The sequence below is a fragment of the Aphelocoma coerulescens genome, chromosome 2 (assembly GCF_041296385.1).
Source record: "Aphelocoma coerulescens isolate FSJ_1873_10779 chromosome 2, UR_Acoe_1.0, whole genome shotgun sequence".
Classification (NCBI taxonomy): domain Eukaryota; kingdom Metazoa; phylum Chordata; class Aves; order Passeriformes; family Corvidae; genus Aphelocoma; species Aphelocoma coerulescens.
This window is the reverse complement of record NC_091015.1, coordinates 657,216-685,021: the sequence shown is the minus strand read 5'-3', so window position 1 is coordinate 685,021 and position 27,806 is coordinate 657,216. Positions and strand designations below refer to the sequence as shown.

Here is a 27,806-nt window from a genome sequence, read left to right as displayed (position 1 = left end):
CGAGGAGAAAGGAGCCAGGGCAGCATGAATAATGCCATTGTGGGCCTGCAGCAGCCGCTCCACCCCGGCCAGGAGCATGTTTAATTCATGAGCTCGGCCCATCTGGGGCTGCTGAATGGCGGCTCTGTGGAGCTCCCTTCCCGCTCCCCATCCCTGCCTTGTCAGCAGCCAGGCTGCCAACACCGCGTACTGAGGGAGCTTTGGGATTTTTGGAGAACTCGTGCTAGGTGAGAGTCTCCTTGGCAACCTGCTTTTCAGCTGAATTACGGAGTCTACCTTAAAACACTCATTGAATATTTGTAAATGAGTCACGCAACCCCGGGTCTGGTTGTCCAAGAGTTATAATGTGGGAATGTGTCAATATTCCTTAAATAAGTCAAATTCCACTTCCTTCACCAGGACACTGATCCATCAAACAAATGCCCAATAGTAGGAAATGCTTTCTGTAGGTTTTTTGTCTTTTCATGGAATACCAGACTGGTTTGGGTTGGAAGGTTCTTCAGGATCATCCAGTTCCACCCAGGGCAGGGGCACCTTCCCTAGGCCAGGTTGCTCAGGTCTCACTCTCTACACAACTTCATAGTTAATCAAAGTAGCCTATTTGATGTTAATTGGCCTAAATGACACGAGGTTTTTTACGTAAAGCTCTTAATAGTGCAAACGACTGGTGTCTGGCTGCTGTGGCATCCAATTCCTGCACTCAAAGGATGGAGAAGGCTCCTGCCTGTGATCCCTGAGCTCCTGCAGCTGCACACATGTTCTCCTTTGGGCTTGCCTAGAAAATCCCTTGAGTTTCCTGTTCTCCCTCATTCCAGCATGCAGAACATGGAGAGAAAAAGCCCTGGTTTCTTCCAGAGCTGCATTAGGGCTGAGTTCTCAGTGCAGAGCTCTGTGAGTAATGAGCTGTGTTGCTGAGAGGTTTTGGGACAGAACAAGGTGAGTTCCTGTGTTGCAGCTGGAAGAAGCTCTGGAGCCTTTCCCAGAACCTGCTGCAAACATCCACAGGACACGTGTTCGACTTGGGTTTGGTGGGGTTGGAATGAGAGGCTCCTTCCAGCCCAGCCCCCCCGTCTGGTTGGTAGGAACACGTTTGAAATGCATCCTTCCTAACTTGCCTGTGCCTTCTGTCCCGTTCTGGCACAGCTGGAGCAGCAGAGGCAGCAGCTGCTGACCGAGAGGCAGAACTTCCACATGGAGCAGCTCAAGTACGCCGAGCTGAGGGCTCGCCAGCAAATGGAGCAGCAGCACAGCCAGAACCCCCAGCAGCCCCACCAGCACCCCAGCGGGCCTGGCATGAACCCCCTGGGGGCACCAGCACACCCAGGGCTGCTGCCCCACCAGCAGCCCCCGCCCTACCCCATGATGCACCACCAGATGCCACCTCCTCACCCACCTCAGCCAGGTAAGAGCCGGGAGCAGGGAATTCCTGCCGGGAATCCCTGTAGGAGCGAGCCCAGAGGGAGAGGAGCTGCCAGGGGAGGCTGCCCGAGGGGTGATGGCTGGTCTGGGTTACTGGTTTGTAATGGTGCCCCTGTCAGACATGGCTGGCTGGAAAGATGAGCTTTGCTTGTTCTGCAGCTTCATTTTGGAGCTTTTACCCCATTCCAGATGTGTGGATGGAGTTTGAGGAGGTGGTGTCTTACGGAGGGTGTGAACCCCAAAAGTTGGGAATGAGGGAGGGCCAGGCTTCCCCCAGCAGTGCCAGGGTGGGAGGCAGTGGGCACAAACATGAGAAATTCCTTCCAGCCACAGGAAAACACCTTTTTTTTTCCCTGGGAGGCTCATCAGCCCCAGAGCAGATTGTCCAGCAGGGCTGGGAGTCCCCTGCCTGGGACAGTCAGGCTCTAAAGTAAAGTGAAATATGAAGCTGCCCCAAGCACTTCCAGATGTTTTTAGGTTATTTGTATTTCTTTAGACTTTTTTTGTACTTGGTGATCTGAGCAGATGCTCCTTCAAAAACAATCACTCCTCTAATTCTCCAGTTCATGGAATGGATGTTAAAGAGACTGGGACAAGCAGCAGAAGCTCCTTAAGGAAGTTCCTCACTGTGAGAGGTTGCTGTGTCCTGTCTGGATGTGTTTGATGCCAGGGGAGGGTCACAGGACCGTGTTGGTCAGAGGGGTCACCTGGAAGTGTCCAGTGCAGCCTGTCCTACTGGTAGGGGACTTGTCCTGCTGAGGGTTGGGTATCTCCAAGGGGGGAGATACTCCTGATTCCAGAGGGTGGGATGATCAGGTGCTGATGTGAATTGGCAGCTTTTACTTGCTAAAGGTTGTTGAAATGGTAATTTAAAATCGAATAACGGTGTCTGGCACATGGGAACCTGGTTGTGGGACTGGACACAGCCAAGGAGCTTGACCAAAACCTGCTCCAGAAGAAGACCTGATCAGTTATTAGCCAAAAGTATTTTGGAAGATTTTTCATAGGCAGCTGCTGAAGAAGCTGGAAAGTTTGAGTGTCATAATCCAGATAGAACATGGCAACAGGAAGCTGCAGGAACTTGAGTTTTCCTCTTGAGACAAAAAGTATTTGGTTTGGGAAGGAGCAGAAGGGCACAGGAAACAGCAGGATTTGCAGGTGACCAGGAAAATGGGCACTAATCCAACTGGATCTGCAGAGTGATCAAAGTGGATTCCCTCAGCAGGGGCAGAGGATTGGTGACTGGCCAGGAAGGGAAGACTTGTCTGGTGAGGCTCAGGCTCACTCTGTTTTTAAGGCTCAGGGAGTTCCTGGGTTCACTGTGGACAAAAATCCCTGGGACTGTTTGGGAGCTGGTTTGGTTTTTGCTGGAATTGGACTGTGAGTGTGATAAAACATGGTCTAGCTTTAGACTCAGATTTAACATGCTGGCTCAGTGTGTCTGTTGTGGGGTGTGGACAGCTCAGGGCTGCCCACGTGGCCGTGAAGGAATAACCTGGAAAGGGAAAACTGGCAAATGGGGAGCGGAGTAAAGGAGGCAATCCTGGCACATCCATACACAGCTCTCTTTCCATGCTGCTGTGGGGACTGGGAGTGGGACAAGATTAAAGCCTTGTTGTGTTTATTCGCTGGGGAACTGATAACTCCTGGTTTCTGATGTGCTCCCATCCTTGGCTCACACAGCCCCGTGTTACTCCAGCCCCTCGCAGCCACCCAGGCTCTGCATTCCCAGCAGTCCCTCCCGGAGCAGGAACAGGGAATGTGGCTCTGTTAATTAGTCAGAACATCTCTCTTTCAGGTTTGATTAAAGCTGGTCGATAGATTGACTTTTCCAGCAGCACCTCCCCTGGCTCAGGGCAGCAGAGGCCTGGCTGAGGCTCAGCACTCCTGACTCCCACGGCAGCATCCGGAGCTGTCCCATTCCACACGCCCCCAGCACCGGGATGTGCCCTCACCTCCTCTGACAGTTCTCTGGTTTGATGCTTTTGTGAAGGGAAGTATTGGAGGCCTGCTCAGAGTTTGGAGCAAACCCCTCTGTGTCTCCAGCCCCAGCCCAGCTGATCTTGCCTAGAAAGCAGAAGGGGCTCGTTTCCTTGAGTTCTTCAGTGGCAGTTTGTGAGGAGTGCCTGGGAAGGCCACGGGTGCCAAAGCTCCTTGGCTGCACAGCAGAGTTACTCTGATTTGAGGGCATGGAGAGAAAATGGCAAACTGGTGAACTTCACCTTGCTCACCCCACACCTGTGAGTTCCCTCTCTGGGTCTGCCCCTGAGTCTCCTGCAGCCTTGGTGGAGATCCCAAATTTTGGTGAGTGAGGAGATCATGGAGTCCTGGAATGGTTTGGGTTGGACCTCAAAAATCACCCAGTGCCACCCCCTGCCATGGACAGGGACACCTTCCACTGTCCCAGGCTGCTCCAAGCCCCAATGTCCAGCCTGGCGCTGGGCACTGCCTGAGATGGGGAGAAGAAACTCCCAAACCCCTGAGAGTGATCCAGGAGCACCATGGGGCAGCTGGGCTGGCAATACCCACACAGTTCCTGCTTAGCTGGCTGGGTGTCACTCCAGACCTTACCTCGGTGCTCTCTGGTGGTTTCAGACAGGTTCTGACCTCAATAGCAGCTGAAAGTGCAGCCGTGGGCTCAGCAGACCATGAACAGAACGCGAGGTTGGAGTGATTGACGAGAGCTGAAGGGGTGGTGGGAAGCAAAGGGAGGAAAGGATCTGAGATGGCATTTGGAGAGGGAAGAGAGGAAGATAAATTCCTGCTCACAGCTCATCTGGGCTCGGGGGCAGAAACAGTTAAGTCAATCTCTTAACTAAAAGTGAGGCTTTTCCCAGAAATGTGGTTTTTAGCTCAGATGTCAGTCTGGACATGGTGGTGGAGAACATCTCCATTGGAGGGTTGGGCTGGAGCCATCTGGAGAACATCTCCAGCTGAGGGTCACCCATTTCTCCTTGGCAGGACCATGTCTGGCTCTGCTGGACCACAGATTCATCTTCCCTGAGCTTATTTTGTTCTCTCCTTTGCCCTGGAATGAAAACTTTTAGAATAGGGGAAGAAAATTGGATTCCAGTTGCACTGGGAAAAGCTGCACCTTGTCATTATAACAGGAAATAAAATTCCCAGTTTCTTCCCATGGTACCACTTTTGGCACTTCATTGATTCCTGTTTGAGCTCTGGGCTGGTGATCAGTGGGATGAGAACTCCTGGTTCTGGTGATACTCGTGGTGTGGAATACGGGAAACTTCTGGAAATTCTTGGAGGAAGAGAGGTAGCTGGGAATTAGTAGCTGTCATTATTAACTCTTCCTTCGGGTGGGATTTTCACCTGGTAAATCATCTCTGACCTAAGGCAGAAACGGAATGACGAGGGCAGGATACACTTCCCACCACAGCTGGATGAGCAACTTAATAACCTTTCCCTGATATATTTTGCCCCATTTTCTGTCAATGGTTGAAATACTCAAAAAAAACATACTTTGTCAGGGATTTTGAGCTTGTGGTTTTTCAGCTGCTGAGCATTTCATTATTTGTAGGTTTAAATTAAGTTCCTGGATGCTATTTGCTTCCTTATTGGGCTGGTGACTATTCCAGGGGTTTTTTTTTGGGTACAGATAAGGATTTTGAGTTCACTTGCTTTAGGTAAATACTCCCTAACAGCTGTCAGTGCTTCCTGTTTCTCCATCAGATGTACAGAGCTTGCTGGGGAGGTGCAGGGAGCAGTGGGATGAAAAAAAATCCAAGTCATGGGGTGGTGAATGGGGTTGGAGCTGATCCCTGGCATTGTAACCTGGGAGTAATTTGGGGTTGAAGGTGTGAGGGAGGTCGGTGGCACAGGAACATTGGCACCACGTTGGGCTCTCTGCAGTTTGGCTGTTTAAAAACCTGCCCCAGGCAAGAGGCAGCGGCTCCCGGGGATGTTTGGTGCAGGATCCTTTCCTCTGGGAGGGTGACAGCAGCAGCTTCCCCACGAGGTATTCCCAGTTCCCAGTGTCTCCTACGTGCTTCCCGGGAGGCACGGAATGGTGATCCCGGAGCGGGGCCCGGGCACGGCTCCGGCCCTGGAGGTGCCCGAGCCCAGCACTCGGAGGGAGGGGCAGAAATGCTGGATGCCAGTGAAGTGGAAATTCTGCCTCTTCTTCCCGGAGACACGAGGCCAAACGAGTTACTGTGGTTAATTATTCACAGTGCTTGGCTGGGGGGGCGGCAGGAGGGAAGGAGGGAGGGTGGAGGGAAGGATGGATCTGCTGTTGGAATATCCCTGCCCATGGCAGGAGTGGAATGAGCTGAGCTTTAGGGTCCCTTCCAACCCAAACCATTCCAGGATTCCCAGAGCCTGTGAAACCCGTTCCCACTGGGAAGGAGCACACCTTGGAATGCCAGCCGGCATTCCCTGGAGGTGTTCTCTGCCTCTTCCATGTCAGGGCTGGGAAACAACTCCTCAGCAGCAGGGGAGCAGGGTGTCAGCCAGGCTCATCCCCACAGAGCTGCTCCGTGCCCTCCGGAATCCCGCCTGCCAAAGGCCCCTCCTGCACGGAGCACTGGCTGTGTCCACAGGTTTTCCCTGCAAAGGCTGGACAGGGAGAGGTGCCGGAGCATTTGGATCAGCTCCAAGCCTCGTGCATCAAAACAAAACCCCTCTGGCTGCTTATCAGCCCAGTGCTCCTCAAGTGCTGATTTAATAGAGGCAGAGGCTTTTTAATGGAGATAAATACCTTGGAGAGCCTCTAAAGGCGTTCCTCCCCGACTCCCTGGAGTGTGAGGCTGCGTTGGTAGCAGGGGAGGGTGCTGGAGAAGGTGCCCAGCCCCTCCCTGTGAGGGGTTTTCAGTCTGTTAAATCTCGTTGTGTTGAACCTTTGGGCTGGACCTCTTCCCACAGCTGCTGTTCCTAGGCTCTCCCGCCTATGTAGGTCACACTTGCACATTTTCTGCTTGAGCCACTGTCTTGGAGCGCTTTCTCTTGGAAAAAAACATCTGTGTAGGAGCAGGGCTTTGGTTCTGCCATGGTGGCAGCAGTGATTTCCCTTGGTTAATCCCACTCTGGATGGGTTCAGCGCTTGGGTACTCTCAGCTTGGGTGTTTTGGAGCTGGGATGGGATGGGATTGTTCCTCTGCCAGCTCCCTAAGATAATTTTGAGGTAAAATCATTGCATCCCGTGTCAGGAAGGGAAAAAATGGGCAGCCAAACCCCCACACAGAGGAGCTTCTCAGCTTATGGACAACTCCAGCAAACCAGCAGTGCCGCTTGGTTTTAAACCTCCAAGGTTTAACAGGGAAAACAGCTCGGGAGACTCCATGGTCCAGGAAGGAGGGAGCTTCCCAGTGAGCACTGCTGGGAGGTTGGGAGTTGTAGAATCCCATGGTTTGGATGGGAAAGGACCCTAAGGACCATCCAGTGCCACCCCTGCCATGGGCAGGGACACCTCCCACTGTCCCAGGCTGCTCCAAGCCCCAATGTCCAGCCTGGCCTTGGACACTGCCAGGGATCCAGGGACACACTTTGCATTTATGAAGAAATGACATTTTATAAAGTAGATTTAATTTCTGTTCAGCGGTGATTTTAGCGCAACTGGGGTTGATTTGCATATCAAAACATCCTTGAAGCTGCATGTCCCTGTGGGTTTGACAGCCTTTCCCTGAAGGAATTCTTGCCCAGTGCTGGAATTTCACGTGAAGCCACTCAGTGTGTAGTAAAGTCTGATTCAGCTTCAGATGTTTCAAAAAAGGGATTTTAATATTAATCACTTCGTTAGTGAGAGAGAATCCCGTAGGCCTGTGGTGTTCAGGGATGCCCAAATTATTGAGGCTTCTTTCAGGTGGCAGCTCCCAGGCTGGGAATTTCTCAGTTCCCAGCTTTCCTGGGCCTTTCAAACACAGCTGTGTTATTCCAGTTTTTATGTTTTTATTCCCTGATCAACCTTAATTTTGCCAGTGAATAACACCCCTCGTAGCTGTGAATATCTTCTTCTACTACAAACTCTCTGAGTCTTTGGGAGGTTGGAACTGGATGATGTTTCCCAATATCCCATCCCCCTGGCAGTGGGAAGCCATTCCCCGTGTCCTGTCCCTCCATGCCTTGTCCCCAGTCCCTCTCCAGCTCTCCTGGAGCCCCTTTAGCACTGGAAGGGGCTCTGAGGTGTCCCTGGAGATTCTCCTCTAGGAGTTAATGGTGTTTGTGCCCAGGTGTTGGCTCGATCCCAAATCCAGAGCTGTAGCTGTTCATGTGCGTTCAGAGCCTTTGTTGTGTCAGAGGGTTCATCACGTTCATTTCCCCCCTTGCCTGGAGGGAAGGAGCCGTTTCCATCCCTGTCTCATTAAATACTGTCCCTCCATGGACATGTGTTAAAGGAAATGGAATTGGATTATGCCAAACCATCCCTCAAATGAGGTTTTAAAGCATCAGCCCCAAGCTGGAGGTGTCCAGGGCCGGGTGGTGTAGCTGGAACAGGGAGATCTCCCACAGAGCTGGTTTGTGAGGAAGAGCCTTGGAATCCTCCTCACAGCAACACAGGGAATCATAGCAGGAATTCCTGTGCAGCCCAGCTTTAACTGTGTGATTCCAGTTCTCCCAGGAAGCTTATCCATGAGGCTTCATGGCTGCTCCTCTCCATCAGGGGCTCTTCCTCTGATGCCTTGTTATTGGGTCTGGTTCCCAGCACTTGGATTACGTGGGATGCCCTTTCTGGTGGGGGTTCCCCTTGGGTTTGACTGTGTTCCCTCCCACTTGCCCCTTGTGCCAGTGTTCCCAAGAGGTTCCAAGTGCCCCCTGGCCCTTCCTGGAGGTGTGTTGGGGGATGAGGAAGCGTTTCCTGGGAGTGTGGAGCACACCCGGAGCCGCCTCTCACACAAGGCTCAGCTCACTGCTGGGAGCACAACCCCACTGGTTTTCCCTCCCCACCACTTCGAGGGCCTCACGCTCGTGTCTCTCCCTCCTCTGCAGGTCAGATGCCGGGGCCTGGCTCCATGATCCCAGGACAGCCCCTGCCGGGCCGGATGATGCCGAGCGTGTCCGCCAGCATCCACCCCGGTGGCGGGGCCGCCCCGCCCGGGATGTCCCCGATGTCGGGGAACCTCATCGGCCCCCGCGTCCCGCTGGCAGCTCCCAACGGCATGTGTGAGTGCACCTCCCGGGGATGGTCCTGGGGGGCTCCTCTGTCACTGGGAAAGGCATTTTAGTGGGAACTCCCTATTTCCTGCGGGAATAACGGGATCTGTGCACGCTGCCAGCCCGAGAGTGGTGCTGGGGATGTGCTGGAAGCTCTAAGTGCTCCTCAGCCCTCTGGGCATCCCAACACATTCCATTGTCCTTTGTTTTATTTATAACATCCCCTGGTTTATTTAGAGTGGTACAGAGGTTCAGTGGTGATGATCAAAAACTTCTCCCAGCTTAGTGGAGGGTCAGGAATTAACTATAATTCCTAAATAGTGGAGGTAAGAGTAGGATCCAGTTCAGTAATTCCTTACTGAAAGCTTGGCACCCTGGAATCAGAGCGAGGAAGTCCTGATTAGGAAGAAGGAGAAGATAAACCATGTAAGGAACATTCCCAGTATAAAATCTGCACCTCTAAAATGAAGTTGATTTATGGCAGCCAAAAAAGCAGCTGGATGAGGAGCCATGGTGTGGGAGTTGCTTGAATGAGTGTGAGAGTGTGGCCAAGCCCAGAAGGCAGAAGACAAGCTGGCACAGGGAGGAATGAGTGAGGAATTCTCTGTCAGGAATTCCTCAATAAATTTGCCATTATTAATTGCAGCCTGGCCCAGCTGCTGCTCAGGAATCCTCTCCCCCAGAACACTCGGTGTGGTTGTCACCGGACGAGCAGGAATTGTCATCACTTGTAGTACCTCTCCCAAAAAACGATGGGAAAAGCCCGTTTGATTTTGGCTTCAGTGGCAGGAGCTGCTGCGAGCTCTGACTCACGGGCATCCCCAGCCCCAGCGGGAAAACTCCGCCTGTGCTATTTCTGTTTGGGCATTGCTCCTGTTCCTCTGCTCCCCCAGCTTTACTTCTCCGTCCTTTTTCCTGAGCCTTTACCACTGGGAATATCTCGTGTCAGGTTGTATTCCTGTTTGCTCTCTTCCCTTCTCTTAATTTCTCCCTTTTTCCTCCCCTACTAAACAAGTCAGTCATGTTCCATTAGTATCTCCTCTCTGGGCACGAGGCTGGCCCTTTGTATCCCTCCTCTCTTCCCTCCTGCTCGCTGCATCCGTGGATTCCTCTGCTTTAACCTACATCCACCCTTCAGAGGGAGGGGCAGCCGCTGTTTATATCAAACCCATTGTTCCATCTATTTTAAACAGAAAAGAGCTGTAATTTGGGCTTGGGCACAGAGCTGGGAGGTGAGAGATGCCAATTCCAGCTCTGCAAGTTGCTTGGCACGGATTTGCCAGCTGCTGAGCCGCATCCCCAGCACCTTGTCCATAAAAATATGGGAATTTTTCCCTCTTTCACGAAGTCCATGCGGCGCTGAGTGGTGGAAAAGCACCATAAAGGTGCAGCAGAGCTTTGGGAGCCGCCGTGGTGCCGTTCCTAGGGACGGTCCTGGCTGCAGGAATTCCCATCAGACAGACTGTCCCGTGGCCTGGAGACACCTGGGCACAGGCATTGTGTCCCTTCTCCGTGTCCAGCCCCCCCCCGGTGTCCCTCCCTGTCCCTCCCTGTCCTCCCAGTGTCCCTCACTGTCCCCCTTGTCTCCCTGCAGATCCCGGCCCGGCGCAGCCGCCGCCCGCAGAAGGAGTGACCCCGCCACCGGCCGGAGCCCCGCCGGCCTCAGCCGCTCCCTAAGCAGCCAAGGAAGGAGGAAGGAACTTCCACAGCAACATAGTGGTGACCAAAAGAGAATTCCTCAGTTCCCTTCTGTTCCCTGGGGAGGTTTCCCCCTCCTCTCCCAGTCGTGTGTGTGTGATCTGCACACGTTCGCGCGGCGGCGTTCCCCCGCTCCCCACTGGAGCCCGGCAGAGCTTGGCATTCCCTTGGGAAAGCTGGAGATAGGGATGCCAGGAGCGCCTCCATGTTGCTGGTGGGAAGTCCTTTACCCCTTGGCCTGCTTGCCTTGCAGAGCTCCACGCTGGTTTCCTTCCTCTTGGTGCTTTGAGTTTGGGCTTCTCCCGGGAAGGGTGAAATAATCCAGGTTTTAGGGCAGAAGCTGAGCTTTAGGACATGCCCACCCCAGGGTGATTCAGTGTTCTGGGGTCCCTGGGCAGAGCAAAGCACCGAGAGGAGATGCCAAACCAGAGCTTGGAGCAGAGCAGGAAAACCAGGGTGTGCTGGGGCACGGAGGCGCAGGGCCGGCAGCCGTGTCCGCAGGGATTCCTGGTGGCTGCGGCCAGAGCTGCCTCTAACTTATTACAGGAAATATTGATCCATGGGAATGAACCGGGAGTGAATCGATTGGAATAAAACCACTCAATGGTAGGAGTTTTCTTGCTCCAGTTTTTACCTTTCCTTTGCCTTTGGAGGTGGTAGTTGGACCTTCCCTGAGTAGTTCGGTGCAGTAGCCAACTGAGGAATAACCCCCGTTTTTAGTCCCTCTTTTTGGAGCATATACTTTGTACTTTTTAAAATGAAGAAAACAAAAAAATAATAATAATAAAGTAGATAGCTGAGAAGTGCTAGAATTTGGGATTGGGTTGGGATGGCTGGGATGGGAATGCCAGAACTACCTCTGGACGGCCGGGGCGGCAGCAAACGCAGCTGGGACAGCTCCCGTCACCCCCCACTGCGGCTGGAGGGGTGGGGAAGGGAACAGCTTCAGCAGGTGGATCTGGGAGCACCCCAGAGCTGCTGCTGCACACCTCCAGGCTGCCAAAACTTGGGGAAAAGTCCTGCAAAAAGTCCTTTTCTGCCCATGGTTCAGGTTCTCTGCCCTCATCCCAGCCCGGGAGCGTTTGGGGTTTCCCTGCTGAGGGTCTGGAGGCTGCTCCTTGATTTCAAGGGTGGCTTTTGGCTGGGTGGGAGTTGAGGTTGGGCTGGAGAGAGACTCCCAAAAACTCTGGAACCTCCAGAACCACTTCCACCATTTAAAAATTAAGGATTTGCCAGGTCTTCCAGCACGACTCCCCGGTGCCGCGCAGAGAGCGGCCGGGGCCTTCCCATTCCCCTTCCCAAGGCTTCCTTCCCCTCCAGGGTCTTTGGGGTGAGCATGGGATTTCTGGTGCAGCCCTTAGTCCAGTTTAGAGTAACCTCAGGTTGTTTCTAGCGTGAGCGATTCCCAGGATCCAGGTGGAGACTATTTTTTACTGTCCTAGTGCTGATCCTGCCGAGGACCTGGATCCTGGACACTGTTTTGTTTCTGTATAAATAATCCCTGTGCCCACTTTTTCACCTGATCTCTGTATAGGGCCGGTTTGATTCCTGCAGCAGCCACCCAATTTTGTGAAATAAAAGCAAAAAAAAGCGGTTTTTGTACAAAGCCTGTGGAGTTTGTGAAGTCTCCTTTGCCTTTGTGTGTGGGAAGAGCTGGGAATTGTCACTGCGATCTGGGGCTGTTTTGGGGCTGAACGTGAACTCCAGAGGAGCAAACGCAAAACCCGAGCTTGAGGCAGACCCTGAAGGCACGGGGGGAGCGCAGACCCTTCACTCACCCGGGATGTGCTGCTGTGGACAGGCCCTGGCAGGGTTCAGAGCTCAGGGAAGCGGCTGCAGCGGAGCAGCCCCGCAGCACGGCTGCTGTGGGCTTCCCGCGGGCTCCGGAGCCTGTTCCCGCTTGGATCGCGCTGGAGGGGAGCTCTGGTGAGGCAGCTTGGGCTGGGGAGGCCTCGGTCCCACTGCTCCCCCATCCAGCTGCTCTGCCAGGTTCAGTCCTGCTGCCTGTCCTGCCCTTCCCTCCAACCCCGCTGGGCTCCGCAGGCTGCCAGGGGGGTTTGTCTTTTTGATTAAACTGAAACCAGAATCCAGTCTGGATTACATTCCAGCCATTCCTGCTGCTTTGCCCAGGGAGAGGCTTTGCCTCGGAAGTGGCACCTCTTCCCAGGCATCCCGTAATGCCCGCAGTCCTTAATTCCCGAGGAGGGAAAAGCCCAGGGGCGGAGCTGTGTCCCCGGGTCCAGGACACACCATGAAAGCCGCATTCCCAACTGGGAATTCCTCCTTGGATGGGGAGGGGAGTCTCCAGGGCTGGGGTGTCCTGCTGAACATCCTCTTGTGGGCTCCTTGGTGCTGCTCCTGCACGGGGCAGGAAGGAGAGGGGAGGAGCTCTTGGATCTTTGCATTCCAGCAAGGCTTATCCCTTGGGATGATGACCTCCTCACCTCCAGCATGGCCAGCAATGGTCGCTTTTCCTCCTCATCCTGAGGATCATTCTCCTGAGGGATGCACAGAAAGTGGTAAATCATAAATGTCCATTTTAGAGGTCTTCTATTGACAGCCCCCAAAGCTTTGTGGTCGCAGCAGCTGCCAAGGCCGGGCTGGGCAGAGCTGGAGTAAGGGAGAGGAGACTGGATCTGCTTTGGGATTCCAGTTTTGGGAATGCTGGTGGGTGAGGAGCTCGCCAGACCCCACCGTGCCTGGGCTGAGCCCAAGCGTGGGCAGCAGGAAATGGGGGATTCTGTCCCTCTGAGGTGATTCCCCACCTGCAGAGCTGCCCCAGCCCCGGGGCCAACAGCACCAGGACCTGGAGCTGCTGGAGAGAGCCCAGAGGAGGCCCCAGAGCTGCTCCAGGGCTGGAGCCCCTCTGCTCTGGAGCCAGGCTGGGACAGCTGGGAATGTTCCCCTGGAGAAGGGAAGGACACAGGGAGAGCTCCAAGCCCCTTGCAGGGCCTAAAGGGGCTCCAGGAGAGCTGGAGAGGGACTGGGGACAAGGCCTGGAGGGACAGGACACAGGGAATGGCTTCCCAGTGCCAGAGGGCAGGGATGGATGGGAGATTGGGAATTGCTGGCTGGGAGGGTGGGGAGGGGCTGGGCTGGAATTGCCAGAGCAGCTGTGGCTGCCCCTGGATCCCTGGCAGTGTCCAAGGCCAGGCTGGACATTGGGGCTGGGAGCAGCCTGGGACAGTGGGAGGTGTCCCTGCCCATGGCAGGGGTGGCACTGGGTGGGCTTCGAGGTCCCTCCAACCCAACCCATCCTGGGATTTGACTCCGCTGTGGGTGTTTGGATCCCCACAGCTGGGCTGGCCTGGGGTGGGGGCCGGGGCTGCTCCTGGTGCTGGAGCACGGAGCGGGATTAGGGAGTGAATCCATTGCTGTTCTCAGTTTCCTGCTGTGGGTACAGCCGGCTGGAAGGCAGCTTTAGGACAGGGCTCTGAACCGGCTGAGCATCCGCTCCAAAACCGCTGTTGGGGTCATTTCAATCCAAGATGCCTTTAGGAAAAAGGGAATTACCTGCCCAGGGTGAGCCCTTCTGCCTGCTCCAGAAAATTCCCTGTAAAAATCCTGCCTGTACGGCGGAGAGGGGTTTGCATCTTCATCCGAGTAACCGGATCCTGCTGGAGACGGGCGATGCGATCCGCAGGATTTTTCCTCAGCACCATTGGCCGAGGGAGGGAAGAGGGAGCGAAACAGGAACAGGAACGGGCGTTGGCACCGCCCTTGTCCATCCCAAAACCACCCTAAACCTCCCGTGTCCTGCTTGGGATACGCACTTCACCCCGGGCTGCCTGAAAAGTTGCTTTTTTGTCCTTTTCTGGCCGATTTAAAGCCCAAAATGCGCCGTGGGGCTCGTGGACAGTTTGGGGTGTCTGAGTGCGCATTGTCCCCTCGCTGCTGTTTCATCCCTGTGCCTGTCTCACGGGAAACTTCCACGCGAAGGGTTTGGAAGGCTGGGAGCTCCTTTTTCTCTCTCCTCAGGTTTTACAGGAACGAGTCCAAGGCTGACCCCGGCGCCCACCCCCTGGATAATCCCCCCAAATCCCGGGAGGAAGAGACGTGCCCCAGACAGGGCGGCTCTGGGTGACCTGCCAAGGGCTCGGCCATGCCGGGGCCATGCCAGGGCCGTGCCAGAGCCGTGCCAGAGCCGTGCCAGGGCCGCCCCTGCCCGGCTCTCCAGGAGCACTGTCCCCCTTTGTCTGCAGCAGCTCCCGCCCGGCCTCCGGCGCTGCCCGGCTGGGAATTTCCCCTTTCACGGGAACCTCGGGACGCTGCCGGGGTCACGGCACAGGGACCCTTCCAGCAGCCCCGGGAGCCCTCGGGACGTCACCTGGAGGCTGCAACGGGAAACTGAGGGCTGATTATTGGGAATTTTTTCCCCCAAATTCCTCGTTTTCTGTGTTTTTAAGTTGCAGTGTGATAAAAACAACCTGGTGTCCATCACAGCCAGCAGCCTTCCAGGCTTGTGGCCAGAATTCTAGCCCTGGGATGGTGCTGGTGGTCTCTATGTGCCAGGACCAATGGTTGCCCACCCAGCTGCATGTCACTGACCCAGCAAAGACCCGGAGCCACTTCCAGGCGCAGGATCAGCCCCGCGGGACCTGAGGGACGTCTCCTCGCTGAGTTCTGGTCCGAGTGCTGCTGTGAGAGCCCCCAGATCCCCCCAGGATCCATTCCATGGAATTCCCTTGTTCCTTCCCAGTCCAGGACCGCGATGTTGTGATCCCACGGGTCCGGAGGCGGGCGCTGCCCTCGGAGGATGCTCCGGGGGGATTTCGGTGCCCTGCAGCTCTGGGTCTCTCTGCTGCTCCAATTTTGGGTTTTCTCCTCCAGAGGTGCTGGAGCCCCGGGGGTGGTGAAATGGCTGTGACCTGCCGTGGGAGGGACGAGGTTTGTGTTCACATTCCGGGCTCAGCTCAGCCTTCCCCGAGCCCTTTTCCATCATTTCAGGGGATGAAGTTGTGTCCTCACTCCTTGTCCTGAGTGTGGAACAGCCGCCTTGACTCACCCGCCTTCCCAGCAGTGATGAAAGCAAAGCCTTGGAGGTGAAAAGCTTTTCTGAAGGGCCTTTAGTGCCCTCTTGGCAAAATCACAGGCACTAAACCGGGATCCGCAGGCGGGAAGGAGGGAGGTGTGGGAGCAGTGCTGGCGCTCGCGGTGACTTACCCCGGTCAGGGACAGCTTTATTTGCCACCTGTGCAGACTGTGCACGTTCACGGACGCGAAAGGAGTTGGGCACAGCTGGCAGGTGTGATGTGTCCTTGGATGCAGCACTCCATCCTGGGGATGCAGCTCCCCGCCGGCGCCTCTCCCCAAAGCTCGGCCTCACTTCGCTCAGGGTTTTCCTCACTCTCTGCAGCTCAGAGCTGGGACAGGTGATTATTAAACCTCTCCCACCTTTTCCCTCTGCAGCCCCAGGGCAATGTGGCTCGGTAATGGCTGTGAGAGCCGAGCCAGGGGCTCTGTCCCTCCAGCACGTCCAGCAGAGCCTGAGGCCTCTCGGACACTGGACTCTGCCCCTGCCCGGGCCAGCTCTGCCTCTGCAGACCCAAATGCACCGGCCCCTGTGCAGGTAAGGAAGGGTTTCTTTGGGAAGATCCCGGCTCCAGCGCCGCAGGACACGCAGAGGTTGTGGATCTGTGTATTTTTGTGCCTCCGGCATCCTTCCCCAAGCTGCTCCTGCAATCCCAAACACGGCTCCTGCTTCGAGGACTTTGAATTGCGGTGATTTTCGGATCAGCGGGGTGTCGGGAGCAGTTTGGCGTGTGCCGGATCCGGGGCGGGGGAATCTGTTCCCTGCAGAAAGGGGTTGGATGCTGTGGGCTGAGCACGGAGGAGGCTGAAGGTCGATGCGGCGGCGGCTCCTCCAGGGTTCGGTGTCGCATCGGGACTCGTCACCTCAGAGCCAGCCCGGGCGGTGCCAGCCCCAATCAAGGACAAAGCTATCCCTAAAACCCCGCCTGGCTGAGCTGGGCTCGGCCCTGGGCTCAGGCTCAACATCCAGGATATTATGACAGGGAAAGGGTTCGCTTGTCCAAGGGGAGCGGTGCCCGAGCCAGGGCAGGAAACGCCAACCTCAGTCCTGGCTCTTTGATTCAATTCTTTATTTTCTTTGCACTTTTCCAATACTCGTTAGTGAAAGAAAAATGGAGGAAAGGTGACTTGAGCCTCTCCAGTACCTGGCTGAGGAGGGAGGGAAAGGCGATGGGAGGAGCAGAAGCTGGGGGGAAGTGCTGGCCCGGCCCATCCTGGCCGTGCCATCGGCCACCCCCCTTATCCCGCGGGTCTGGATGCCCGTGGGGATCCTCACTGGACACAGGGATGAGGCGATTCCTGGTGCTCAGCTGATGGGAGGGAGCTGGGAAGCTGGGGATCCAAGCCCAGCCTGTGCCTCCCCCTGGCCTCCATCTGTCTGTCCATCCCAATGGGATCCTGGACCACAATCCCACCTGGCACCTGCGGCCAGCGGTGCCCCCGAGGAGGAGGAAGGTGCTGGTGTGGGGCTGCCCCACGGCCACTGGGACACTGGGAGCTGCCAGCCGGGATGAGCTGGGCTGAGGGACTGAGCCGAGCACTGGCAGGAGCATGAAGCAGAACTGGGGGTGCAAAGCCCCTTCCGTGGGCTTTTGGGGATCCCAAGGTAGGGCAGGATCCACGGGCAAGCTCCACTCCCAGTGCTGAACTGGGCAGGGAAAGGGTTTGGGATGAGATCCCTCCCCAGCTCACTGCACCGATGGACAGGGCTCACAGATTCGCTCTGGGAAGGCCCCCAGTGATGGCTGCAATTCCCAGTCTTTTAAATCACCTTTCATATTCTGAATAATTCCCCCAGGAAAACACAGACTTGGCAAGAGCAACCAGTTCTTCCCAACTGAGGGAGCTGGTGCTGGATTTCTCCTCTGAGACCGAAGCACCGTCGCTGTCCATCCGTCTGTCTGTCCATCCGTCTGTCCTGCCATCCCTCATCCAACCCTCTGCTGCTGATGAAGCCCAATCCAAGGCAGGTTTGTAGGATTGTGGTGGGATCTGGCTTCGACCCCGTGCTGGATTTGGGCACAGTGGTGGAATCGGCGCATTGAGGCTCAGCCCTGCTCCGCCCCTGCGAGGCTCTGGAATCCTCCCTGGCTGGATGTTCCTGCCTGTGCACGGCACCCACCGCCCTCCCCTGAGCTCTGCCCACCCAGGGGCACCCACCCTGATCCAGAGCCGTGGGCACAGGGATGGGTGCAGGGCCTGTGTGCGAGGTGGGGGCTCCTCCCGTGCAAAGGGGGCCTGCAGGGAACATCCTGGCCCCGTGCCCTGGGCACAGGCAAGCAGCCTCCCGCAGGGTGGGGGTGCCCACACCCTCTTGTCCCCAGCACAAGGTCCCGGCCCCTCATGGGGCTCTGAGCCCTGCAGTGACACTGGCTGGAGCTCCTGGGATGTTGATACCCTGAGGGGACAGCGATGAGGGTGGGAGCGGGATCCCTCAGGGTGGGGGACACCCCTGGATGAGGTGCCTCAGGGCTGTCGTGGGACACTGGCCACACAACTCTCTGGACAGGAGGAGCTGGTGCTCCAGGACACCAGCCCGGGCTGTCCTGAGGGCTGGCAGAGCCTCTGGCCATGGAGGTGTCCAAGATGTGACCCTGCGTGGCTCCAGGCCTGGCACAGGTGGCCCCGGGTGTCCCTGCAAGCCCCACCAGCTTCCTGCCCCCAGGAGTTACTGTGGGTGCTGGAAGCTTCCATGGGCTGCCCATGGAAGCCCTGCCCAGGCTCCATCCCAGCACCATCCCCATTCCCGGATCCCACCCGCCTTCCCTCAGCCTCCTGCTGCCAGGCAGGGACCTGGCACTGGGACCCCCCAGCCTGTGGGACCCCGATGCCTCTTCCCAACCCTTTTCCCGGCTGTCAAGGCCATGTCCCCCCATCCATCCTGGCGGCCCCTCGGCCGGTCCCCTTGGAAACGCATCCAGGGGCGGAAGCCTGGGGAATACTAAGCAGGTGCAGCCCCTTCAATCCCCCTTTGAGAGGGACAGAGCGGGGCTTGTTCCCGGCGCGGAGCCCGGCCAGGAGCCGCGGCTGCTGGGGGGAGAGGGGACCCCCATTCCCGGCATCCCCCCAGCCCAGCCCCCTGCACACACGGCCCAGGGGGGCGGGGGGGACGCGAGGGGGTCACGGCCGAGCTGATGTGGGTCCCACGTGGGAGTGGGGGGCACTGCAGTGGGGTCCCCAGGGAGCATCCTTCAGTAGCGTGGGTGGTGTGGGGTGTGGGATACGGGGTGTCTGATGCGGGATGCCCGACGTGGGATGCAGGATTTGGGATGTGCGATGCCCAGCTCAGGATTTGGGAAGTACGATGCAGGATGCCTGATGCAGGATGTGGAATGCCCGATGTGGGATGCAGGTTGTGGAGCAGCCATGACAGACACATCCCTGCGCTGCAGGTGGAGGTGTCCAAGGACACACAGCGACCTTGGGAGGCCTCAGCTAGCCGAGAGCCGGTGCCAGCCTCAGGGGGACGAGGTATCCACGGAGCCAGCGGTGCAGGGACAGCGAAGGAGCGGCCGCTGTCCCACGGACAGGTCCGGGCTGAGGCCCCAGAGCAGCCCGGGGTGTTCCCGGGTGCTGCCCCGGCACCGCCACCACACCCTGCGGGGGTGGGGTCTGGGGGCGAGGGGCCGGCGGTCCCCGGGTGCCCGTGGCCATTGCGAGGCCGGGCACGTCCGCGCCCTTTCCCTCTCCCGGCTCTTCCCTGGCTTCATCCAGACGCTGCCTCTGGCGCTGGGGCACGGACTGGAGCAGCCCCCTGCCCACACCCCTGCCCGCCCCCCTGCCCATTGGAGGGGCCAGCCCATGGTGCCCGCGGGGACAGGTCACTGGTGACAGAGGCCGCGGTGGCACCAGGTGGCAACTGGACCAGTCTGGCACTGGCAAGCGGTTCCAGGGCCGTGGGGCGCCCACGCGGGGAGCAAGGAGGGTCCAGCCCGGCACTGGGGGTCTCTGCCTGGGCGCTGAGCGGTCACAGCCCCGCCTGGGCCGGAGCCCCGCGGTGCCCCCGGGGCGGTGCAGAGTGCGGGGTGTGGGGGCAGGGTGGGGGTCCCCCGCACGAGGTGAGGATGCTGGGAGAGGATCCCGGTGCTGGTGCGGGGAGGGGTCCCCGCCCCATGCAGGAGCAGTTTGGGGGGCCAGAGGGGGATGCCGGCGCTCGGGGATTCCCGGAGCTGTTCCCCCCCGGTGCTGGGGGGTGCCAGGATGTGTCCCCGGTGTCCTGCTCCAGGAATGCTGATGCGGGAGGTGCCGGGGTGTGTCCCCCCCAGGGATAGTGGTGCCAGGATGTGCCCTCTGTGTTCTCCGCCCCAGGGGTGCTGGTGCCGGGATGTGTTCCCCGGTGTCCCTCCCCGAGGATGGCGATGCCGGGGGGTGCCGGGGGGTGTCCCCCCGATGCTGGGAGTGCCGGAATGTGCCCCCCGGTGTCCCCCCCAGAGGATACCCATGTTGGGGGTGCGAGGATGTGTGTCCCTCGGTGTTGGGGGGTGTCGGGATGTGGCCCCCCGTGTTCCCCTCCGGGGATGCCGATGCTGGAGGGTCCCGGGGTGTGTCCTCCCCGATGCTGGAGGGTCCCGGGGTGTGTCCTCCCCGAGGCTGGGGGTCCCGGAATGCGCCCCCCGGCGCTGCCCGCGGGGTGCCGGGGGGGTGCCGTGCCCGTGCCCGGAGCCGCCGCCGCGTCCGCGGTCCCGCCCCCGCCGCCCGGCCCGGCCCCCCGGCTCGGCGCGGCTCCGCTCGGCTCGGCGCGGCTCGCTCGGAGCGGGGCGGGCGGAGCCGCTGCCGGTGCCGGCCCCGTGGCGGAGCCGGGGTCCCTCCATGCCGCCATGGCCCCCCGCGCCCCCCGCGCCCCCCGCGCCCTGGCCCTGCTGCTGGCGATCGGCGCCCTCGGTGCGTACCGGGACCGGGGACACACGGGATGGGCACGGGGGGGCGGATCCCGGGGCGGGGGGGATCCCCGGGGTGGGGAGACGGGGGGGCTGCGGTCCGGGCGGGGGCTGCGGGGTGGGGGGGATCCCTTCACCGGGGCTGGATCCCACTGCCGGGGGCTGCACCCCCGCAGGAAGGTGGATCCCCCTGGGCGGGGGGTTGGATCCCACTGCAGGGGGGTGACGATATTGATTCTGTTGCCGGGGGCTGGAGCCCCTTTATGTGGGGGGGCATCTGCAGGAGCCGAGGAAGGGCTGGATCTCCTTGCAGGGCGGGCGGGATCCCCTTGCCGGGGCCGGATCCCTTGCGTGGGGCTGGATCCCCTTGGAGGAAGGGCTGGATCCGCTTGCCGGGGGCCGGAGCCCTTGCGTGGGGCTGGATCCCCTTGCAGGGCGGGCGGGATTCCCTTGCCCGGGGCCGGAGCCCTTGCGGCGGGGGCTGGATCCCCGTGTGTGCAGGGGGAGCATCTGCAGAAGCCAGGGAAGGGCTGGAGCCCCTTGCAGGAGGGACCGGATTCCCTTGCAGGGGCTGGATCCTCTTGGGATTATGGGGGGCACTTGCAGGAACCGGAGGGGGTTGGATCCCCTTGGAAGGGGCCTGGATTCCATTGCAGGGGGAGTTGGATACCCTTGGAAAGGGGCTGGATACCCTTGCAGGGAGCTGGATCCTGTTGCAGGGGCTGGATCCCCTTGCAGGGGCGGGATCTGGTTGTGTGGATGGGGGGCACTCGCACGAGCCGGAGGAGGGCTGGATCCGCTTGCAGGAGGCTGGATCCCGGTGTGGGAAGGGCTGGATCCTGTTGTGTATCTGGATGGATGTGCAGGAGCCAGAGAGGGCTGATCCCCTCGGAGGGGGCTGGATTCCATTGCAGAGGGGCTGGATCCCGCTGCAGGGGCTGGATCCGCCGGGTGTAGTGGCTGCATCCGCAGCAGGCAGAGGGGGCTGGATCCCCTCGCAAAGACAGACGGATCTATGGGGCGGGGGGGCTGGATCCCATTACAGGGAGCTGGATCCCGTAGCGTGTATGGAGTGCACTTACAGGAACCAGAGAAGGGCTGGATCTATTCGGGGAGGGGGGCCTGGATCCCCTTACGGGGGGCTGATTTCTTTGGGGGGGGGGGCTGGCTCCCCTTGCAGTGGGGGCTGGATCCATCTGGGGGAGGACTGGATCCATTTGCAGGGGGATGGATCCACTTGAAGGGCAGCTGAGGGGGCAGGGCTGGGGGCAGCTTGGTTTGGGGGGGCTGTGCTGAGGGGGGGGCGTCACAGAGTTGGGTGTGGGGGCACCCGCAGAGCTGGAGCCTTCTGTGGGGTTCAGTGCCCGGGAGAGGCTCAAGGATTCGGGGTGCAGCCCCCCCCCGCCCCCCAATGCCCTGTCGTGGTGCTGGTGGGTGCCAGGTGGAGCAGGTGGGGACCTGTTGGAATCCCCCCAGGATGCCACGTCCTTCCGGGAGTGCGGGGGCCCCTCTGACACGTCTTTCTCTCCTTGCCCCACTCCAGCATCTGCGTGGCCCCCTCAAAACTCCAGCGTTGGTGAGGGGAGAGCCTGGGAGGGCTCGTTGGAGAGCAGCCCCCCGAAATGGGACCTGGCGAGTGGAGACCCCCCTGGGGGACCCAGCAACAGCACCAGCGCCGGGGGGGCCGCGGCAGGACCCCAGCTAGAGCCTCCCGGGGCGGGCACGGCCACCACGGAGCCGTCGGCCATGCCCGAGGGGTGCCCGGGCTGCGCCGGGGAGGGCGAGGCCAGCGCCGTGCCCCCCCGAGCCGTGACCTGGCCCGGGGACGGGGGCACGGTGCCGGTGGCCCTCGGCAGCCCCGAGGAGCCGGGGAGCGGTGACCGGCCCACGCCCGCCTCCCCGCCCGGCGCGGGGAGCTTCGGGGGGCTCCCGGCCGCCCCGCCGAGCCCCCCCGGCCCCCAGCTCGCCACCGACTCTGCCGAATCCGACCTCCTGCTGGCGGCCGGGGGCTCGGCCGCGCCGCGGACCCCCGTTCTGGGCGAGCCCAGCCCCGTGCCCGCCGCCGGGGGGGACTCGGGGGGTCCCCCGGAGCTCTGGGCGGCCGCCTCCAGCCCGGCCCCGGCGCAGGGGGCTCGCGGCTGGACGGATCTGACGTGGCTGCAGGAGCCCATCACCGCCGCCACGGGCCCGGCCAAGCCCCCGGCCGACCGGACGGGCTCGGAGATCATCGACGTTGACTACTACGACCTGTTCGAGGGGGGCGAGGGACTGGGGGGCTTCCCCGGGGGCGGCCGGGGGGCAGCCGGCTCGGCGCGGCGGCGGGAGCCCGAGGGGGCGGCCACACCCTGGGCCCTCCACGAGCTCTACGACGACTTCACGCCCTTCGACGACGCCGATTTCTACCCCACCACCTCCTTCTACGCCGATGGGGACGACGAGGACGAGCTGGAGGACGAGGAGGAAGAGGAGGAGGAGGAAGACGGGGGGCTGGAGGACGAGAACGGCTACCGGCCGCCCACCTCGGCCGCGCCCGGCGCCGCGCCGGCCCCACAGGACCCCCGGCCCACCGGGCACCGTGCCGCGGCCCCGCCGCCGCCGTCCGGGGTGTCCGGGGGCAGCCCCACGGCCTGGCCGCGGCCGGGGGAGCGGGGCCCGCCCGAGAACGGCTCCGAGTGCCGGAGCGGGTACGTGCGGCACAACAGCTCCTGCCGCTCCCTGTGCGACCTCGTCCCCAGCTACTGCCACAACGGCGGCCAGTGCTACCTGGTGGAGAGCCACGGGGCCTTCTGCCGGTAAGGGACGGGGCCCCGGCGGGCTGGGGGTGTGGGGGCTCGCCATCCCTGGGCACACCAGTCCTGGGCACATCATCCCCTGCGCCCCATCCCCAGGCTCTCCATCCCCCATACCCCATGCCCAGGCTTTCCATCCCCCTGCAGCCCATCCCCAGGTTCTCCATTCCCATGTATCTCATTCCCTGTCTTTCCATCCCTTGTGCACCCCCACTCCCAGTCTCTCCATACTCCATGCATCCCATCCCTGGGCTCTCCATCTCCCTATACCCTATCCCTGGGCTCTCTACCACTCATGCACCCTACTCCCAGTGTTTCCATCTCCCTGCAACCCATTCCTGGCATCTCCTGTCTCTCTACTCCATTCCTGGGCTCTCCATCCCCCTGACGCCCCGTTCCCAGTCCTTCCATCCTTTGTACATTCCATTCCGGACCTTTCCATGCCCTTGGCACCCCATTCCCGGGCTCTCCATCCCCCTGCACCCCAGCCCGGTGCCCCCCCGCAGCCCCATCCCGCCGGGATGCAGAGGGGTTTCCCTGCCCCCCGAGCGGCGGCTGGGCAGGAATTAGGTCAGGGCCGCGCAGCCGAGGCTGCGGGGCGGCCGCGCTAATCGGCCCCGGCAGATTGTGCCCGGGAGGCCGATGCCGGCTGTGCCGCACGCACCGGGATGTGCCCTGCGGCTGGCACCGAGCCCGCCCGCTCGGGGGGCCTGGGGGGCCCCCTCCCTGCTCCCACCGCCGCTGGGGCTGGAAGCCACCGGTGCGGGCCACCAGCACCGTCTGGGACACCCCCACCCCCCTGCCGGCATCCCCCAGTGTCCCCATCTCCCTCGGTGTCACCCCCCTCGGGGACCCGCTAATCCCATCCCGCTCAGACACCCGTAATGCCCCCAGGTACAAACACCACATCCCCCGAGGATGCTCTGTGGGACGGGGGCACGTTTTGGGGCGGGGGGACGCGTTTTGGGGCGGGGCATCCCTCTGACCGCGTCCCCCGGCAGGTGCAACACGCAGGACTACACGTGGCACAAGGGCACACGCTGCGAGTCCATCGTCACCGACTTCCAGGTGATGTGCGTGGCCGTGGGCTCGGCCGCGCTCGTGGTGCTGCTGCTCTTCATGCTCACCGTGTTCTTCGCCAAGAAGCTCTACCTGCTCAAGACGGAGAACAGCAAACTGCGCAAGACCAAGTGAGTGACGGGGACACCCCCGGGCGGGTCCCACACTCCCCGTGGCCGCCGGGCGGGCTCAGCCCCCGCCCGCGCTGGTGCCAGCCCGTCCTTTGGCGTCACCGGGACCCCCGGTGCCGGTGGGGGCGCGGGGACGGCGAGTGGGAAAGCTCCCGGAGGCGGGAGACGTGGATGTGGCTCCTGCTCCACGGTTAATCCCTTAAAGCTGCTCCTGACTGGCACCAGTTAATCTGCTTCGCTGGGATCTGGGGACACCGGCTGTGCTGCCATCGGGGACGGTCCGGGCTGGGGACAGGGCTGGGGGGGATAGGGAAGGCTTCGGGGTCATCTCCCCGCCCCAGCCATTGCTGCCCAGCTCCTGGAGCAGGGAGGAGGGAGCCTTCCCAGCCCGCTCCCTAATGAGCTGTTAATTAGTGTTTGGAAATGCCAAGTGTAATTAGCAGGGAAGCTCCGTGCCAGCTCCCGGGTCTCCCTCTCCAGCCCTGCCCCGGGCTGCCTTTCCCACTCCCCTGCCCAGAGCCCAGCTACCCTAAAACCCCAGAGCTGGGGGCACCGAGCCCCCCAAAATGTCACATTGGGCTCATTTAGCCCCAACTCCATCCCTGGGGACATTTAGTCTCCAAACCTCCGGAGTTCAGGACTTTAAATCCTGTAGACCTCCATCTCTGGGGATATTAAGTGCCCAAGCCCCCCGGATTTGGGGGCATTTAGCTCCCCATATCCTCAGAGCTGGGGGTATAAAACCCCAAAACTCCCAGCGTAGGGGATATTTATCCCTCCAAAACCCCCAGGTCTGGGGGTATTTAGCCCAAAATTCCATCCCTATGGGCATTTACCCCCCAGACCTCCAGCGCTGGGACCAGTTAACCCCCCAAAACCAGGGTCACCCCAAAACGTGGGCGGAGGCTGCCTGGGGGGTCCTGCTCTCACCCCTGCTCTCCTGCCCCCGGCAGATACCGCACCCCGTCCGAGCTGCACAACGACAACTTCTCCCTCTCCACCATCGCCGAGGGCTCCCACCCAAACGTAAGGAGCTGTGTGGCACCGTCCCCCCGTCCCACTTTCTATCCTGTCCTTGTCCCTCTGTCTGGTCACCTCTCACTTATGCCCCCTCCATGACCCCAACACTGCCCTCCTGTCCCCCCCATCCTGCCATGGTCACAACTCTGTCCCCTCACTGGTGGGTTCCCAATGACCTAAACTGGACCCAGGCCTGGCAGGGGGTCAGTGTCACCCCCCTGTCCCTGTCCCTTCCCTGTCCCCTCCTGCCTATGTGGCTCCCCGGGGAGCCAGCATCCCGAGTTCCCGGTGGCTTTGGCTCCGTGCATGGGTGGCAGGGGTGGGTGTGCCGGAATTTTCAGGGAGGGGACAGCCGGGGCAGATGATGCTCCCTGGCTGTGGCATCACTGGGCAGGACCAGCAGATGACTCCAGATGCTGGAGGATGACACGCTCCGGGCTGCTGCTGCGGTTGGGATGCACCCACCGGCATCCCCCGGGATGCCCTTCCAACCTCCTGTCTTTCGACTCGGAACAGAGAGAAACGAAGGGCTTTGCGGAGCGCGAGCCGGAGGAGGAGCGTAGGTCCCTTTAGCCTTTCCCTATCCATGGCCGGTGTTCCTGTCTTCCAACCGCCTTTAGCAGCCGTAGCGTCGGCGCGGCCCGGCCGCCCTGGCAGGAGGCTCCGGGGCCGGCCCCCTCCCCGCTGCCGAGAGGATGAAACTCGGGATGAACTCGGTGCCACTCCCTGGTGTCTCGCCGGGCTCTGACACATCCCTCGTCCCCTCCGGATGTGGAGGGTTCGGCACGCGGTGCCTGGGATGCAGCACTCCGAGGATGAGGAGGGGTCAGCAGGGTCAACCCCCCTAGAAAGGGGTTTCTGAGGATCCTGCAGCGGTGGAGCCAATGGCACCAGCTCCGGACTGGCCGGACGTCACTGCCCAGGAGATGGAGAATCCTGTCCCTGTGTGACGCCGGCCCTTGGGTATCCCCGTCCATCTGCCGCTCTCCGTGTGGCACCGGGAGCACCGTACCCACCGCGGCCCGGCCCGGCCCGCCCTGGCACCCCCAGGCCGGGGCTCATCCCGCCCCACCAGCGCCGCCGGGACCGTGCGGGCGCAGCCGCCCCCAGCGCGGCCGGAGCTCGGCCCCGGTGCCGAGGGGCCGCTCTCCCCGTGGATGCGGGACACACTCGGGGCACAGCCCAGCCCCGGCGCGGGGAAGATGCTCCAGCGGGGGGACGTCGGGAAGAGGCGTGCCCGGCTCTGCCAGCGGCGCGGGGGCACCGGCTGTACGCTGAGGAACCGCAATAAATCCAACCCCTCTGGCCTCCTGCCAAGCGCCGCCGGGAGTGGCTGATTGTCGCGGGGACGAGGAGATGCGCCGGGCTGGGAACGGGAAGAGGAATCGGGTGGGAACGGTGGGCGGGATGGCCGGGGGGGATGTGCCTACGGCTGGCACAGGCTCCTGCGGCTGGCACGGCTCGTGGGCGCTGTTGGCTTTGGGAGCCGCAGCACCCCGAGGTGGGGAGGCTGTGCTGGGGGACGGCGTCACCGCGGGGGGGTCGGACCCTCGCCCCGCGCCGGGAGCACCACGGGCCCCCCGTGCCGCCATCTGCGCTGGGGGGGGGGACATTTGTCCCCTCCAGTGGCTCTCTGCAAGGGGTCAGTGAGACATCGGTGCCCTCACTGAGTCTCGCCCCCATCACGGCCCGGCCCTGACCCCCGTCTCTCCCGCAGGATGATCCCGGCGCTCCCCACAAGCTGCAGGACTCGCTGAAATCCTGCCTGAAGGACGAGGAGCCGTTTAACATCCACAACTCGACGTCGCCCAAGCACGACGGCGGCAAAGGGGAGCAGGACGTGGGGGAGCTCAACTGCCTCCAGAACAACCTGACGTGAGAGGCGGGGACGGGAGCGGGAGCGGAGCGGGAGCCAGGCTCCCCCCCGCATCCACAGCCGTCTCCTCCCGCCGCTGTGTCCCTTCCCGCTCCGTGGCATGCTTTGGTGTGTTTTGTACAGAGGAAAACAAAAAATCCAGTCATAATTCGGCCGTGTCGTGGGGGTGTTTGGTTCGTGCTCCGTGTTTCTCGCTTGGGTTCGTTCCGCGCTGTGATTTCTAAACCTTTGCCGTTCCGCAACTGACTTTTTTTGTACTTTTGCCCCACTTTTTTTGAAATACAGGTGAAAACAACAAAAAAGGAGGGAAAAAAAAAAAAGTAATATCTTGAAATAAATAAACCATTTTTTTTTTTAAAGTTAAGCCTCTTGCCGGTGCCTGCGATCTCCCGACATGGACATGGCGGGATTCAGTCCCTGCTTGCACAGGGTCCCATCTGAGCGTCACCCGGGGGTGGTGGGTGCCTGGTCCCCCCCCTTCTCACCCTCTCCAGGCACCTTCCTGCCTCTGCCAGGCCAGGGGTGCAGCACATCCTGCCACCCCGGACACGCTCGGGAGCAGATGGGACACCCTGGGACGTCTGGTGGAGGTGCCTGGGCTGCTCCAGGGTTTGCTCCATCCCCATCCCTGTCCCCACCATGAGTCCCCCCAAACAGTGTGGCTGCACACGGGGTGACGGCTCCCAACCACTCCTGCTCTAACAGCCTCCTTCAGTGGAGCTGACCAGGCTGTCAGCGGGATTTTGGGTGAGACGCCCCAGGGTTGTCACCCCCCAGCTCCCAGTTTCCATCTGCATGGAGA

At 60.5% G+C, this 27,806-nt stretch overlaps 2 protein-coding genes across 2 annotated transcripts in view; both read left to right on the top strand.

Moving 5' to 3' along the window:
• SMARCC1 (SWI/SNF related BAF chromatin remodeling complex subunit C1) overlaps positions 1 to 11,827 on the top strand; it is a 65,736-nt gene extending 53,909 nt beyond the window's left edge. The window contains exons 26-28 of the mRNA XM_069006138.1: positions 1,144 to 1,402; positions 8,359 to 8,532; positions 10,118 to 11,827. Of these exons, the coding sequence (XP_068862239.1) occupies positions 1,144 to 1,402; positions 8,359 to 8,532; positions 10,118 to 10,200 (516 nt within the window). The 3' untranslated portion in view covers positions 10,201 to 11,827. The remainder of the gene's footprint in view (positions 1 to 1,143; positions 1,403 to 8,358; positions 8,533 to 10,117) is intronic.
• An 8,242-nt stretch (positions 11,828 to 20,069) lies between these two features.
• CSPG5 (chondroitin sulfate proteoglycan 5) lies at positions 20,070 to 27,341 on the top strand. Its single transcript, XM_069006145.1, has 5 exons — positions 20,070 to 20,133; positions 21,673 to 22,921; positions 23,920 to 24,108; positions 25,062 to 25,134; positions 26,846 to 27,341. The coding sequence occupies exons 1-5, from the start codon at positions 20,070 to 20,072 to the stop codon at positions 27,005 to 27,007; spliced, it is 1,737 nt and encodes a 578-aa protein (XP_068862246.1). The 3' UTR covers positions 27,008 to 27,341.
• The last annotated feature ends 465 nt before the right edge of the window (positions 27,342 to 27,806 follow it).

Excerpts from the sequence above, each read along its gene's own strand:
- CSPG5 (XM_069006145.1), top strand. The coding sequence starts at position 20,070 with ATGGCCCCCCGCGCCCCCCGCGCCCCCCGCGCCCTGGCCCTGCTGCTG. Across the intron at positions 20,134-21,672 it reads GCTGGCGATCGGCGCCCTCG|CATCTGCGTGGCCCCCTCAA; the intron begins GTGCGTACCGGG and ends GCCCCACTCCAG. Across the intron at positions 24,109-25,061 it reads AGCAAACTGCGCAAGACCAA|ATACCGCACCCCGTCCGAGC; the intron begins GTGAGTGACGGG and ends TGCCCCCGGCAG.